This window comes from Oncorhynchus mykiss, chromosome 16 (assembly GCF_057628025.1).
Source record: "Oncorhynchus mykiss isolate SJ-2025 chromosome 16, ASM5762802v1, whole genome shotgun sequence".
In the NCBI taxonomy this organism is placed as follows: domain Eukaryota; kingdom Metazoa; phylum Chordata; class Actinopteri; order Salmoniformes; family Salmonidae; genus Oncorhynchus; species Oncorhynchus mykiss.
The window spans coordinates 45,395,097-45,411,606 of record NC_143037.1 but is presented as its reverse complement, the minus strand read 5'-3'; the positions used below and the strand labels follow the sequence as shown (position 1 = coordinate 45,411,606).

The following is a 16,510-nucleotide window of genomic DNA, read 5'->3' as shown; positions in this document are numbered from 1 at the left end:
GAGGTTTTATTTTGCACAGCCTATCAAACCTAGCTGTGCCTCTCTTCTTCTCGTTGTCCTCATCAACTTCTGGGTCACTGATATGAAGCGCCCCTGAGATTGTCAGAAACCTTTTGCATGATATGACCGTGGATGGGAAAGGCAGTTGATAGAGGGAAGCAGTTTTCCAGTAGTCTTTCAGGGTTTTTAGCTTCACAATACCCATGTAAATGACCATGGACATGAACCCAAAAAAATCTGAAATGGCAATGGGCTTCCATCCCTCTTTCTTGCCTGCCTGCTTCTTAGCACCATACTTGTTTGTGTTCGACACCAAGGAATCAACAACTGCCGAGGTGAAAAACAGCTGAAAAAGTTGAATGGGGCTGTACTTAGAGGTCATGTCCAGCTGAGGTCCTGTTGGCCTCTTCGGTCTGAATACTGGAGGTGTAGGCAACACATCCTCCTCCAGCACAGAGTGCCAACGACCCTCCTCCTCTCTGATTGCAGGTTTAGCCCTTCCCCACCTCCGCTTCTTTGTCACAGACTTCACACCTTGCAGGGCAGGGGTAGGTGTGGAGCCGGAGACAGCAGGGGTCCGGCTAGATGGTCCAGCTCCTTTCAGTGGGGGCTCCCAATCAGAATCAGAGGGACTGGGACTGTGAAATAAAGACAAAGAAACACAGATTATATTAGAGTAGGGAATGTAAATCACTCAGGTGAGGTTCAGACACACAAGGCCAACAATAAACATTCATGTTTAGATAAAGTACATTACATTTAGGAACACGCGCAAAGGGAAAGCCATGTGGCCAACAGTAAACATTCATGTTTAGATAAAGTACATTACATTTAGGAACAAGCGCAAAGGGAAAGCCATGTGGCCAACAGTAAACATTCATGTTTAGATAAAGTACATTACATTTAGGAACACGCAAAGGGAAAGCCATGTGGCCAACAGTAAACATTCATGTTTAGATAAAGTACATTACATTTAGGAACACGCGCAAAGGGAAAGCCATGTGGCCAACAGTAAACATTCATGTTTAGATAAAGTACATTACATTTAGGAACGCGCAAAGGGAAAGCCATGTGGCCAACAGTAAACATTCATGTTTAGATAAAGTACATTACATTTAGGAACAAGCGCAAAGGGAAAGCCATGTGGCCAACAGTAAACATTCATGTTTAGATAAAGTACATTACATTTAGGAACGCGCAAAGGGAAAGCCATGTGGCCAACAGTAAACATTCATGTTTAGATAAAGTACATTACATTTAGGAACACGCGCAAAGGGAAAGCCATGTGGCCAACAGTAAACATTCATGTTTAGATAAAGTACATTACATTTAGGAACGCGCAAAGGGAAAGCCATGTGGCCAACAGTAAACATTCATGTTTAGATAAAGTACATTACATTTAGGAACACGCGCAAAGGGAAAGCCATGTGGCCAACAGTAAACATTCATGTTTAGATAAAGTACATTACATTTAGGAACACGCGCAAAGGGAAAGCCATGTGGCCAACAGTAAACATTCATGTTTAGATAAAGTACATTACATTTAGGAACGCGCAAAGGGAAAGCCATGTGGCCAACAGTAAACATTCATGTTTAGATAAAGTACATTACATTTAGGAACACGCGCAAAGGGAAAGCCATGTGGCCAACAGTAAACATTCATGTTTAGATAAAGTACATTACATTTAGGAACGCGCAAAGGGAAAGCCATGTGGCCAACAATACAAACATTTCATTACTGAATATATATATATGTCAAATATTTCAAACAACTGCATGAGAATTACTTACCAATCGAGAATGGCATCCTCACCACGCAGAAACATGTACTCAAAGTTGCTGTCCACACTTGACGCACAATCTGATAGATCATCTGGGATTTCTGTGTCACTTTCTCGTTCAATCTCGCAAATAATCTCTTGGAGATCCGTATACTTGGACTTTGCCTTTGCTTTTACAGCTTTACTCGCCATAATTACTTCAATAAAAGAGCGGAAAATTATCTTGACTAAATACTGCGTTGCGCAAAGAAAATGGCTCCTTCTGGTAGAAATTCCAATGGCGAATGGCTGCGTTACGCTCGAGTTTCGGTCAAGAGCTGGTCTTCCCTGATACAAACAATTGCTATTTCCATTTACCTAAGCCCATTGGCTATCTACCAAGCAAGATTTCAAGAGGATCAGTGGTGATTGGGCAGAAATACAGTCATTCAAAGATGCACAGGTGAGATCATTGGCGCGTAATCAGGTCATTGTTTGCTGGGTTCAAATCACCTCCTTTCGGTCAATACGCACCTAACAAGGTGTCGTTGTGTTACTAACAAACAAAGGATTTCACAGAAACCAACCATGACTAGATAACGTCAATGCTGTGTGACTGATTGCATCCCATGTCTGGTTGAACGTCGAAGGATACGGAATTCAGGACACAAGCCTTTTACAAAATGTGTCGTTTTATGCATGGAAACATGATTTAATCGAACAAAGCAACCATTTATTGTGAAGATTGGACCTTTTGTATTGCCAAAAGAAGAAGATCTTCAAAGGTAATTGATTATTTTAGTGCTATTTCTGGCTTTTTGTGACGCTAATGTTTGGATGGAAAATGCTTGTAATACTTGTGTGTGTGGCGCGCTGTCGTCAGATTATCGTAAGATTGCTTTCGCTGAAAAGCATTTTAAAAATCTGACATGGTGGTTGGATTAAGAGGAAATTAAGCTTTTAAATGATGTTAGATACATGTATTTACAAGAAAGTTTAACATTACGATTTGTGCATTTAGTATCTTTGTGCTATGCTATTTCACCGGAAGTTAGCCTATGTGGGACGCTGACGTCCCACATAGGAGCAAGAAGTTAAATCAAAACAGGCCTGAAGTCTCCGGTCTCTGCACACACACACACCCTCAGGAACTGGCCTGTACCCCTCTTAAATTTACGACCCTAACGGCCAATAAAAGTATACTGGATTTTCCCACATAGTGATAAGGTCGATAGGGGTCAAAGGTCAGTCTAATGTATGTGCTGTAGGGGGCTCTCAGGTCATCCTGAAATACTACATACAGAGAGAGAGGCTTTTAAAGTGAGTGTGAGGACAACCAGGACACTGGCATCATGGAAATGGTTTCAGGAACAGCTACTTGATCATAGTGTGAGTTCTGTAGACTGTTTAAAAATCACTTTTTAAATGATGATCATAATTGTAACACCAACATTACCGTGTGTTCCCACTTTCAGTAGAAATGTTTCAAATAATATATAATAAGATACAAATAATATACATTGTGCTTGTGTGTTTGATGCAGGAACTCTCACCCAGAATGAGATGGTGTTCCGTCGCCTCCATCTTGGAACGGTGGCCTATGGAATGGACTCCATGGATGAGGTGCAGAGCCACGTGTTCAGTGCCTACACACAGGTAAAACAATAACCATCATCACCAACCGTATAGAGTAGGGCTATCCCTGACAACAACAAAAACTTGGGCGACCGAAAGTCATCTGTTCTTTCAATCAATCGATTTGTGGATTTCTTTTTACGTGTATTTTTCAATATATAGACACAGCCTATGTGTTTTAATAAAAACAAGTATATGCATTGAGCTTGTCTGATGCTTTAAGCTCATTGTTTGATGAAATAGCACACAAATGACTCAAGAGGGAGCCAGAGATCTAGAGGAAGAAAAAAAACTTGACCGACCATCCTCCTTCTACTGGCTTTCACAGATTCTGCCATTACTCTTGCCAGTAATAGGCTACACGAGGAGTCGACAACCTTTCTCATTTATAATGCCAATTTATCTTAGCGTTTCTACAGATCTGATTTCCAGTTATGGTTTTCATATATTTTTGTGGAACTGTTTCAATTAATTGTTTCATATCTGAAAATCATTGTCATGTGGTTAATCAAAAATTATATTCAAATCTAAATGAAAATGATACAAAACTAAAAAAGGAATTTCTATTGCCGTTGCCAACTATGTAAAAATAGCCTAAATAAAGCCAACAAATAAAAACATTGCAGCATGCAGGTGGAAAATATCCTCATTTAAAACAACTATAAATCACATTGCTATGCATGGCCTGTCTGCAACAAACTTGAAACACAGTATCAGCTATTAACTTGGGTCCAGCCAAAATCTTGCCCTAGCGACATTGTATAAAGTATTCTGGGCCAGTGAGCAAGGTACACAGCTGTAGGCTATTTGCGCAAGGGATAAGACGCAGTGCTTGACTTGAGCAGGAGCTCATTGGAGCTGAGTACCGGCACCTGTTTCTTTTAAAGAATGTTAACCTATTTCAGTCCAAGTCCAGCACTGATAGGAAGCAATAAGGCAGCCCTATTTCAGGACATTTCCACTAGATCCGAGTATGACATTTTTCCCTTTCATGCTGAGTGGTTATCGATAAGGCAGACAGCTGGAAAGATTTTTCAAATAGCCTACATTGAGGAACTGTTGTCATTCTCAATGGATGTAAAAACAGACTTAATTTGCTTGCTGTTTGAGGTGGGGAAAAAAACACTACTTTGAGAAGCTCCACAGATCATTAGTGGTGACAGAAGTCAGGGCATTCATACTTGTTGTGCTTTGCGGAGCAGTGCAGAGCTTTTGTGAAGAAAGTTGTCAAGGAAGTGAGTATGTGTTTATACAGGATGTACCGCCCCCACCTACCATCAACCAATCGTGTCAATGTGGAGCCTTACAGAGCCCTCCGAATTGTTACAACATTTTGGAGACGCATGGTGATTTGGTACAGAGCTTGATATGGCCTCTGCATGCCTCCGGAGGCTCCGGAAAAGCATGGGCTTTTAGTCTAGGCCTCCCCAATGGATTAGTTCACTGAGATGGGCGCAAATATATACACTACCGTTCAAAAGTTTGGGGTCACTTAGAACTTTCTTCTGAAACTCGTCAGTTTATTCTTGTTCTGAGAAATGAAGGCAATTCCATGCAAGACATTTCCAAGAAACTGAAGATCTCGTACAAAGCTGTGTACTACTCCCTTCACAGAACAGCGCAAACTAACTCTAACCAGAATAGAAAGTGAAGTGGGAGGCCCCGGTGCACAACTGAGCAAGAGAACAAGTATATTAGAGTGTCTAGTTTGAGAAACAGACGCCTCACAATTCCTCACTTGCAGCTTCATTAAATAGTACCAGCAAAACACCAGTCTCAACGTCAACAGTGAAGAAGCTACTCCGGGATGCTGGCCTTCTAGACAGAGTTGCAAAGAAAAAGCCATATCTCAGACTGGCCGATAAAAATAAAAGATTAAGATGGGGAAAAGAACACAGGCCGGCTGCATCAGATGAGCTGGCCTCTACAATCACCTGACCTCAACCCAATTGAGATGGTTTGGGATAAGTTGGACCGCAGAGTGAAGAAAAAGCAGCCAACAAGTGCTCAGCACCTGTGGGAACTCTTTCAAGACTGTTGGAAAAGCATTCCAGGTGAAGCTGGTTGAGAGAATGCGAAGAGTGTGCAAAGCTGTCATCAAGGCAAAGGGTGGCTATTTTGAAGAATCTCAAATAAAATATATTTTGTTTTGTTTAGCTCTTTTTTTTGGTTACTACATGATTCCATGTGTTATTTCACAGTTTTGATGTCTTTACTATTATTCTACAATGTAGAAAATAGTAAAAGTAAAGAAACTCTTGAATGAATAGGTGTGTCCAACCATTTGACTGGTACTGTATATATATATTTATATTTGCTACTGCTCGACTAAAAAAATTTTGGTCGACCAACAGCCTATCGACCAAACAATCAACCAGTCGAATAATTGGGGTCAGCCCTAATATAGAGATCAATGTGGCGCACATAGACCGTCATTGACAGAAACGTAGATGTAGAACTATGGCTCTGCATCAGTCCATATGGGCTGTGTTCAACAAATGTATCACTAATCGGTGAGACAGCCGATGTTTGAAATTCTGTGTTAAAACAAGTAACAAAAACCTTGTCTTTGTAACTTATTGTTTTATCACATATCAGCTGTGTGATTATTGTTTGACCCATAATGACTTTTTGTCCCTTTGACACCAGAGGTTAGTGGAGCAGGAAACCGGATTAGCCACTAGCCCCAGAGCCCACGAACACTGGCCGGCCCTAGTTTAATGGCACCATCATTGACCCCTGTGGAAACACAACGCCTGGCCTAAAAATAGATAGTAAAGCTGATTGTTCATTTTTTTTCTTTCTTCACACATCTGGTTGTGTTTACTTGCCGTGGGTCTCTGTGGATGGTTAGGCCTCCCGAGTGGCGCAGCGGTCTAGAGGCGTCACTACACAACCGGCCGTGATCGGGAATCCCATAGGGCGGTGCACAATTGGGCCAGCGCCGTCCCGGGTTAGGCCGTCATTGTAAATAAGAATTTGTTCTTAACTTTTATTTTACCTTTAAAAGCTGACGGCCTAGGAACAGTGGGTTAACTGCCTTGATCAGGGGCAGAACGACAGATTTGTACCTTGTCAGCTCATGGATTAGAACTTGCAACCTTTCGATTACTAGTTCAACGCTCTAACCACTAGGCTACCCTGCCGCCTCTGACTTGCCCAGTTAAATGAAGGTTAAATAGTCAAATGGCTTTGTGTGTTAGTCATTTTAGAACTGAGTCAGTTCAGAGAAGTGTTCTTTTTTTAGCACTACAAAACACATATTTCTTATACTTTGACATAGTGATAAGGAGGCTCACAGGTACAAGTAGATCCATGTTTTTCCCACAAATAATGTATTTATCTGATGACTGTATGCAGTGGTGTAAATTAGGTTAAGTATATTTAGAACCAAATACTTTGAGACTTTTACTCAAGTTGTATTTTACTGGGTGACTTTTACTTGAGTCATTTTCTTTTAAGGTACCTTTTACTCAATTGGGTACTGTTTGTCAATCAATGAATAGCTGAGAAAAAAGTTAGGTGTAAAAAAACGCTCTACCAATCATTGAAAACCTTGCAGGTAGACCGATGCTTATAATCCAACTCAGTGGGCTAACTTTTCTTTTGTACACCTTCCTCCCCACAGCCCTCTCACGACGTCCCAGCATCCAGAGCTCCGGCGGCTACTAAGGTTCGTAAGACCATCAGCAGCCGTGTGCATGAGGCGGTGAAGGCCATCGCCCTGGTGCACTGTGTGACGCCCGTGTACGAGGCCAACGGCGTGACGGACCAGGCCGAGGCAGAGCAGCACTATGAGGACACCTGTAGGGTTTACCAGGCCGCCAGCCCAGACGAGGTACATAATGGCTCACCCTCAATACTAGACATCGCTGTCCATAAACACAGCAACCGGAGGATGTTAGTATTTGCCTCGGCGCAGTTATAATATACTCCTTCGTTAACGATAGACCAACATATACCAAAATAGCCTGTGAGAAATGTGTTGTCTACTCAACAGCCTCAAAGGTTAAAGGGAATTGTCACTACGCCAATTACAGTAGGTACGGTGACAGTAGAAGAATGGAATCCAGATTAAAATATGGAGAGAGTCACTTCAAATGGTTTTGCAGCTTGAACCCTTATCAGTCCCTGCAGTTGACTACCTGCTGCCCTTGAAGGAAACCTTGAGGAGACAAATTACATTCCACATGTACCTAGCTGTGACCTGGATCACTGTGAATCGTTTGAACTTCAGGAAGAAGGCTGAGGGGGAATTCAGCTTGATCCTTTTCCTGCGGTGTAAATACGGATTTCCTTAATGTGCTCCCCAGTCCATTGGGCTTAGCCTATCCACCCTTTGAGTCTCCTACCTTCATAGTAGATACTTTGATATGGCCCACAGAAGTTGTTTTGTGGTGAGTTGTGGCCTAGTGTATGCTGAACTTCATGCAATACAAGCATTGTTTTCCAGAAAATGAATTGTGGGATAACAACATTTCTCACAGATGACAAAATCAGTCAATGTGTAGATATTTCCTTTCTTGATTGAACTTTTTTTTGCTGTTGTTACTATAGGTATATTTGATTCGCTTGATATGATCTGGGCTCAAATTCAGTTTGCTTTTCAATGGCTTCTCAGGAAGTCCATAGATATATATAGTTTTGGCTGCCGGTTGTCGTGGTCACAATGCCAGTGACAGTTGGATGTGTGGTTTTTGGTAGGAATCCATTCACAAGCCATTTATCTAACTTGTTTTGTTCTGTTGGATGTGATACCTGTTTGGCAGACGTAACTCATTTTTGTTGTTAATCAAATCTAAATGAAGGGTCCTGGTTGTAGTGTGGAGTAATTTTTCCACAGCTTATGCTTTTACATCTGCTTATTTAGTACATCTTATATATTATGTCTAAAATATTGTGGTATCTACTCAAGAGAAGTGTGTTCCTATAACAAAACGCCGGAAGAGTATCAAGTATTTCTTGACGGTTCCATTTCCAAGCAGGACCAATAAGAACTTTCGCTTATGCCAAGCTGTGGTTTTGACTCCAGCCATTTGCCAGTAGCAGACCCAGCTCAATTAAACTCTAGACATTCCCATTACCAAGTGCTGCTGTTGTGGTGGAGGCCGATTCACTGCATGCCTTCACAGTGAATGTAGCCTTACTAATGTTACCATGACTAAGTCAAGTTCCTCATTCTCCCCAACTTGTATGACCAACACACAAGCCAAGCATAGCCTCAGACCAAATATTATCATGGAATAAGTATTATTTGTTAGAAGGAGGAGAGGAGCCATGGTTTAGGACTGGACTTTAGGTGTTTAGGGTCCAACCAATGCCTCGTTCTATCCATTCGAGATCTACACTGAGTCTACCAAACATTAGGAACACCTTCCTAATATTGAGTTGAACCCCCCCCCCCCTTTCCCCCCCTTCAGCCCTACAAGGTGGTGAAAGCGTTCCACAGCGATGCTGGCCCATGTTGACTCCGATGCTTGGCTAGGTGTCTTCCAGTTCTTGATACACACAGGAAACTGTTGAGCGTGAAAAACCCAGCAGCATTGCAGTTCTTGACATAAACCGGTGTGCCCGGCATCTACTACCATACCCTGTTCAAATGCACTTAAATATTTTGTCTTACCCATTCGCCCTTTGAACGGCACACACACACACAATCCATGTCTCAATTGTCTTGATGCTTAAAAAATCCTCCCCTTCATCTACACTGATTGGAAGTGGATTTAACAAGTGACATCAATAAGGGATCATAGCTTTCACCTGGATTCACCTGGTCAGTCTTTGTCATTAGAAGGAGCAGGTGTTCTTAATGTTTTGTACACTCGGTGTATATTAGAGAGCGGTCAGTGTTGGCATGAGGGATGAATTGTTTTTGATCTTGTGCTAATATCTGGAAGTTTTGAGAAATGAATAACTTCTGACCCCCCCAGAAATGATTCCTTCAATGATTCCAAATGTCATTTGTACCGCTCCCATGTTGTTGTCATGTTGTGTTGCTACCATGCTGTGTTGTCATGTGTTGCTGCCTTGTTATGTTGTTGTCTTAGGTCTCTCTTTATGTAGTGTTGTGGCTCACCTATTGTGATGTGTGTTTTGTCCTATATTTATATTGTTTTTCACATTTTTATCCCAGGCCCCTGTCCCCGCAGGAGGCCTTTTTCCTTATGGTAGGCCGTCATTGTAAATAAGAATTTGTACTTAACTGACTAGTTAAATCAAAAATAAAAATCTGGCTTTATCCTCATGTGCCATTCAAAAGAAACCAGAAAAAACATGCAGCATGCGTCTTTTAAAAGGATTTTCTTCCTAGTTTGTTCAATCAATTTGTCAATCAATTTTCTTTGAGTGCAGAAATGCTTTTATTATTGATTTGCGCTGAAGTAGAACTGTGTTCTTTGCTCACTTTGATATTTCCTGCTTATTGCTATTTCCTGTGAAACGGTACATCATGTTAAAATGGTCCATTTACCTCACCAAACTGATCTATTTTGATAACCACCATTCACCAAACTGTCTCCTCTGCCTTGCCTTGCTAGGTGTCGCTGGTGCAGTGGACTGAGAGTGTTGGACTGACCCTGGTCGGGCGGGACCACAACTCCATGCAGCTGAGGACTCCTAGTGGACAGATCCTGAACTTCACCATCCTGCAGATATTCCCCTTCACCTATGAGAGCAAGCGGATGGGAATCATAGTTCGAGTAAGTGTAGCTGACTGGGATATAAATCGGGGTTGAAAATGCAAATTCCAGTCATCCATTTACAATTGCCAGCGGTGTTTGCCTTCCGGAGCTGAACTAATGTATTGTGGAAGATGATTTGTATTTTGCTTGATTGCCCGCCAACTGTCAGTGTTCGGATGTAACTGCTCTTTTGAAAGATACATTCTATAGCTGACACCAGTGGGGCCAACTGCTCTTTTGAATTATACGTTTTCTGGCTTTTGAACCTGGGCATTGGTCCAGTGATCCATCAAGACGGAGACTGATCTGAAAAAGACTTTACCCGGCTATGAACCCTATGACTAAGTCTCTGTGCTGTCTGCATGACTAACTATTGTTGTTGGCTTGGATAGACCTGGTATAACTCTACTTCAGGAAGCCTGGGGTTGAACTTGGGTTCCTCAAGAAAATATTTTGAAGCATGTTTGAGAACAAACTTAAGTTTCCCTTTCTACGCAACCAACTGACAATAATAAACTCTTATTTTTATGTGCATCCCTACATATGTGCATCTTTATGTGCATCCTTGCTGAGAGTCAGGGGGAAACCCCAGAATATACCTTATTGATTGATGTGAATGTTTTTCTTCTATTTTGTTTGTCAAGCATGGAGTGACAGTGGTCTGTTTTGCAGGATGAGTCTACAGGAGAGATTAGCTTCTACATGAAGGGTGCAGATGTGGTGATGGCTGGCATCGTCCAGTATAACGACTGGCTGGAAGAAGAGGTAGATTTTCCTTCCTCGAGTCGAGAACAAGTCATTTTTAGTTTGAATAGAAGACCACCCTGATTTGAATATATCATGTTGAGATCACCTTTAGAGGTTGCTGTCAATTTAACCTTTTGGGGGGGGTTCAGAGTCATTGTGAATGTTTGAACATTCTGTTCTGATATTAATATTTTAGTGTTACTTTTGCTCTTTCTTCCAGTGTGGGAATATGGCCAGGGAAGGTCTGAGGGTCTTGGTCGTTTCCAAGAAGTCTCTAACAGAGGAACAGTACCAAGACTTTGAGGTTAGTAGCATTCCCTCTCTGTCTTTGAATGAGCTTAAATGTTTCTGTCATCACGTTGATACTTAGCGGTCGGGACTGTGCCATAACCAAAGCCAACAGGAGGAGGATGTTGTTTAATGGAGAATGAATTGACTGTCCTGAGCAACCAAGCCCGCTGTCGGTGACCTTGACATTTCAGTGTTTCATATCCATTTGGCAAACTCATTAGTGAGACTGAAGCCCAGGGTATCCATCTTGGTTTGAGTTGGCTTCTGCAAGCACATCCACATAGCAGGTCATAAAGACTCAGTCGGTTCAAACCAACACCACGCAGGAAGTGTTATGACGGCGTTGTAAAGAGAATGCCAATTCATTTTGATGTCTGAGAATGAAAGATGATACCGAGTGTGTTATAGCAGTTATAACAACATTAGTTGTTCATTTCTACTAGTTGACGCACCTCCCTCTTCTTGTGTTGCTGTGCCCCAGTTAATCATTGTGTTGGTTACCACTCCTCACAATCCCAAGGAGATTTCAGTTAAATATTGTTTGTTGTTGTAGGATGACAATATACACTGAGTATACGAAACATTAGACTGGCCAGGTGAATCCAGATGAAACTATGACCCCTTATTGATGTCACTTGTTAAATCCACTTCAATCAGTGTAGATGAAGGGGAGGATTTTTAAGCCTTGAGACAGTTGAGACATGCCTTGTTTATATCTGCCATTCAGAGGGTGAATGGGCAAGACAAAATATTTAAGTGCCTTTGAACGGGGTATGGCAGTAGGTGCCAGGCGCACTGGTTTGAGTGTGTCAAGAACTGCAACGCTGTTGGGTTTTTCACGCTCAACAGTTTCCCGTGTGTGTCAAGAATGGTCCACCACCCAAAGGACATCCAGCCAACTTGACACAACTGTGGGAAGCATTGGAGTCAACATGGGCCAGCATCCCTGTGAAACGCTTCAACAGAGTCTTTGAAGAGTCCATGCCCCAACACATTCAGGCTGTTCTGAGTGCAAAAGGGGGTGCAACTCTATATTATGAAGGTGTTCCTAATGTTTTGTACACTATATGTATAACTAATTAGTTTATATTCCTCAACATTAGCACGCACTGTACAGGTTTTGGTATGTCCTGTATATCAACCTAGTACCTGCCAACAACAACAAATACAAAAACTAAATAGTTTCCACAGATACTTTCACCATTGTTCTTTAAATGTCAAAGCCTGTTGTTTGATGCTCAGATCACACACACACCCATTCTCAGGGCGAGCGAGGCAGGCAGTGTCTCCCCTGCAGCCCCAGTCCCATTGCTGGAGTGTATAATTTTGTGAGCTGGCTGGTGGGCGGCGGTGACTCACTCGCTTAGTGACTCACTCACTCACAGAGTTTGTGTTCCTGAGTGAGTCACTCAGTTTTTGCTTTATCTCACACTGAAAATTGCCCTCTGAGCTGGAAACTACTGGGTGTTTACTTGCTGATCGATGTTGTTATTCCTTTGACCATCCAGAACGTGTTACATTTGATGAATTTGTACGTCTGACAGTTGATAAATCAATCTAGTTCAACTCCAACATGCTATATTCCAATATTGTAGGCATCCAATCGAAATCTTTTCTTCATATTTTCTCCTCTGCTACTTTCTCCACCCACAGGCCCGATACATCCAGGCCAAGCTGAGTGTGCACGATCGGTCTCTGAAGGTTGCCACGGTGATCGAGAGCCTGGAGATGGAGATGGAGCTGCTGTGTCTGACGGGGGTAGAAGACCAGCTTCAGGCTGATGTACGGCCCACCCTGGAGATCCTACGCAATGCAGGCATCAAGGTCAGGGGAGGTCACCGGGGCAGAGGGAGACTGCCGCATAGCAACAACACTTAGCAGTTCACTTCAATACACTTTGTTTATCCCTGGGCTTTGTGCCCTCTGTAACTGTTGTTATGTCATTGTTTGAATGTGGATAAGAAAAGTACAAAAAAAAGTTAATCACCCAGAAATTGTATTTTAAAACTGTTATTACATGTGTAGGTGTGGATGTTAACTGGAGATAAGCTGGAAACAGCCACGTGCACAGCTAAGAACGCCCATCTGGTGACCCGCAACCAGGACATCCACATCTTTAGATCGGTGAGTGGAGAAGCAGTAGAGGGCATTTTTCTGTTTTACCACTGCTATTTCAATATCATATTTATTGTGGATTAGAATAAATAGCTTTAGCATAAGGAGTCATTCTTAGTTCACAGGGGCATCCACAGTTTCCTGTCTGCCCTGACCTTATTGGGACATCCACCCTCTGTGTGGTGAAGGCCCATAGCGATGGTTATGTAGTCCCCCAGCCTAGCCAAGATCCGCTGGATAGCTAGCAACCCCATCAATAAATATCTCACACAGGAATGAGCATCCAAGCCAGTGTAAAACAGACCTGAGCTCTCAAAATCTGGTTTCAAATACTATTTGAAATCATTTCAAATACTTTAGATGTGTTTGAATGATCTTCCCTGTTGCAATATAACCAATGGATAAGTCCCAAAAGTACAAACCCCGCCAACCCGACACTCCAGGCAGGCTAAAGAAAACGCTCAAAGTATTTGAAAGATTTCAAATAGCTTTTGAACCCAGGTCTGGAAACAGGCTGGTAAGGACCAGCTGAACCACTCCCTTGGGTAACACAGTGACAGAGAACCTAACTTCCTAATTTGTTTTGCAGGTTTAGCTCTCAAACTGCACTGCTGCTTTGATAGTCCTTTGAGTTCCCTTTTGGCTGATCTCCAGTTGCAGAAAGGGAGAGCTTGCCTGCCATAGGAATGTTAGGAGTTGTGTACAACAATTGTTACTGGAAGAGGATAACAATGGCTGGCACAGCATGAAAACAGTCTCCTTGCTTCTCCCAGCGGAGCAGGGCAGGGGCTGTGACTTTTGATTGGACCAATAGCCAGGGCATCTGCTATTGGCTTCCTGGTTCGACACAAATGGCACCTGGGTTGACGACTTGACGTATGAACAGGCAATAGGAGAGGAATATAGCCATACCAGTGCAGAACATTGGTTGACAGATTGATGTCTTGCGGTCATTTCCAGTTCCACATTTTCAAAAATATTGAGTCCACATGAGTTTGATAGAGTTGCAGAAACTATGGGATGTTTACAATCAACCTCCATATTTGATAATAAATAGTAGTCTATAGAAACCAACAAAATGATCCATGGTTGAGCTGGTCCTCCTTTTATAACTTACTTTGGCATTTCAAATCACATGTTCTGGTTCTGGTTTGCATGCTCAGTTGACAGTTGATCAGTTCACCCTGATGCTAATCTAGCGTGTGGATGACAGTTGCAGTAAGGAGAGCAGCTACTCCTGTGGGTTAGATAGCTATCTGTGTGTCTGTATGTCTGTGACCATGATGGTAAGCCCTATACTGTCTGTGGTCCTAGGTGACGACGCGAGGAGAGGCCCACCTGGAGCTCAACGCTTTCCGGAGGAAACACGACTGTGCCCTGGTCATATCAGGGGACTCACTGGAGGTAAGCTGAGCACCGTCCTCACTCTGAACAATTGACCTTTTCTGTGTAAGACGTACCAAAGCAATGTTACTGAAGAGGCCTTTAGTGGTGGCTGTGGCATTGGTAAGAGTCAGTCTAACATGGGAAAAAGTCTGAGACACCTTGAGAACCCTCAGCTTGTTTTGAGTTTTATCCTATCACACTGCTGCATTGTATTGGGTCTCAATTGACAACTTCCTAGATAAATGTAACAGACGTTGAGGAAGGAGTCTACATCATTGATAGAAATACAGACGTAAACCACAGTCGGTTGTTGGCCCCTGGCTTGTTGTTCAAGCCTCGTCTGTCATACTGTCATACAGGTGTGTCTGAAGTTCTATGAGTACGAGTTTATGGAGCTGGCGTGTCAGTGTCCTGCTGTGGTGTGTTGCCGCTGCGCTCCAACCCAGAAGGCCCAGATAGTCCGGCTGCTGCAGGAGCGCACAGGCAAACTCACCTGTGCTGTAGGTGAGTCTCCCCAGTGTCAGCCCCCAAGCTATTCTCTATTGGGACATTACAGTGTTAACAATTCAGCTCACTTAAACTCTCCAATGGCATGGCATTTCACTGCAGGGTTACTGATCTGTATGTTAAAGATGTTGAAGGGTATTGTTTTCATGATGTGGTCTTGATAAAGAGTTTGCAGAGGTCAGATCACGCACACGCACGCACGCACGCACACACAAACACACACACAGCCGTCTCTCGTGTGAGTCACATTAACAGACGTATTTCTCCTGACACTTCCACTGATATCTGTTTGTTTTCTCTTAGGGGACGGAGGAAACGATGTCAGCATGATCCAGGAAGCCGACTGTGGCGTGGGAGTGGAGGGCAAAGTAAGAATCTCTCTGTCCCTGTCGCCTTGACGCTCTGCTTTCACACAAACACACACACTCTCTGCCATCGGTATGTGTTGTGTGTTTCCTGAGAGTCGGCTTCCATCTGGCCAGAGCGTCTTTTTAACATACATTTGTCACTTGTTTATGTCATATCATGCACAGATGATTCCTTTTTGACTGTGTGAAAGCATGTCATGGGTGTAGAGGAAATGAATGTGACAGAGTGGTATTGTCTTTCTGTTCTGATTGTGACTGCTTGAACTGTAGTGCTGACGGGTCAACCATGCAGAGTTCCTACCTCATTGACAGATTGCTCTTTCTGACCCATTCAGCAAATATGGACAAGAGCTCCACATAAACTCAATAGTTGGTAATTATTGGCAGAAATGGGGAACTATACAGTATTTACTCAGTGGCAGTTTGGCCTTTCCAATTTTCAGTTGATCACTTAGTTTCAACTTTTCCTCAACTTTTGGACCTACTATTCTTTATATACACTCGTAAAAAGTGTTTTTCTGGTTAAAGAAGACCTTTGCTAACCTTTTTGTAAATGTCTCTTATTTTCCACCACCACGTTGTTTGTTAACAGGAAGGGAAGCAGGCATCGCTGGCTGCCGACTTCTCTGTGACTCAGTTCAAGCACTTGGGCCGACTCCTCATGGTCCACGGGCGGAACAGCTACAAAAGGTCTGCCGGCCTCTCCCAGTTCGTCATCCACCGGAGCCTGTGCATCAGCACCATGCAGGTAGGCAGGACCAGGGTACCAAAGGGTGGAGCGGGGTGTGGAGTGAGTCAGGACAGGCAGTGCCAGAAGCTTCTTTGGGAGCCTGCAGAACCAGACCCAGAGCCCCAATTTCAGTGGGTAGTGAGGGTACCTAGAGACAGGCATAGTGAGTTGGAGCAGGGTGGGGAGTGAGTCAGAGCAAGGGACCCCAGGAGCTCTTCTAGGAGGCCACAGTTTTCAGTGTCAAAACCAAGCCTCAGCCCTTGTGAGTACCACAGCCCATGCATCCAGCTC

At 43.1% G+C, this 16,510-nt stretch overlaps 1 protein-coding gene across 1 annotated transcript in view; it reads left to right on the top strand.

The window, feature by feature from the left end:
- Nucleotides 1–16,510, top strand: part of atp9a (ATPase phospholipid transporting 9A) — a 44,239-nt gene that overhangs the window by 16,791 nt on the left and 10,938 nt on the right. Inside the window, exons 13-23 of the mRNA XM_021566036.3 lie at nt 3,304–3,416; nt 7,024–7,233; nt 9,932–10,093; nt 10,748–10,840; nt 11,043–11,126; nt 12,767–12,937; nt 13,139–13,237; nt 14,543–14,632; nt 14,974–15,118; nt 15,425–15,489; nt 16,082–16,237. Of these exons, the coding sequence (XP_021421711.1) occupies nt 3,304–3,416; nt 7,024–7,233; nt 9,932–10,093; nt 10,748–10,840; nt 11,043–11,126; nt 12,767–12,937; nt 13,139–13,237; nt 14,543–14,632; nt 14,974–15,118; nt 15,425–15,489; nt 16,082–16,237 (1,388 nt within the window). The remainder of the gene's footprint in view (nt 1–3,303; nt 3,417–7,023; nt 7,234–9,931; nt 10,094–10,747; nt 10,841–11,042; nt 11,127–12,766; nt 12,938–13,138; nt 13,238–14,542; nt 14,633–14,973; nt 15,119–15,424; nt 15,490–16,081; nt 16,238–16,510) is intronic.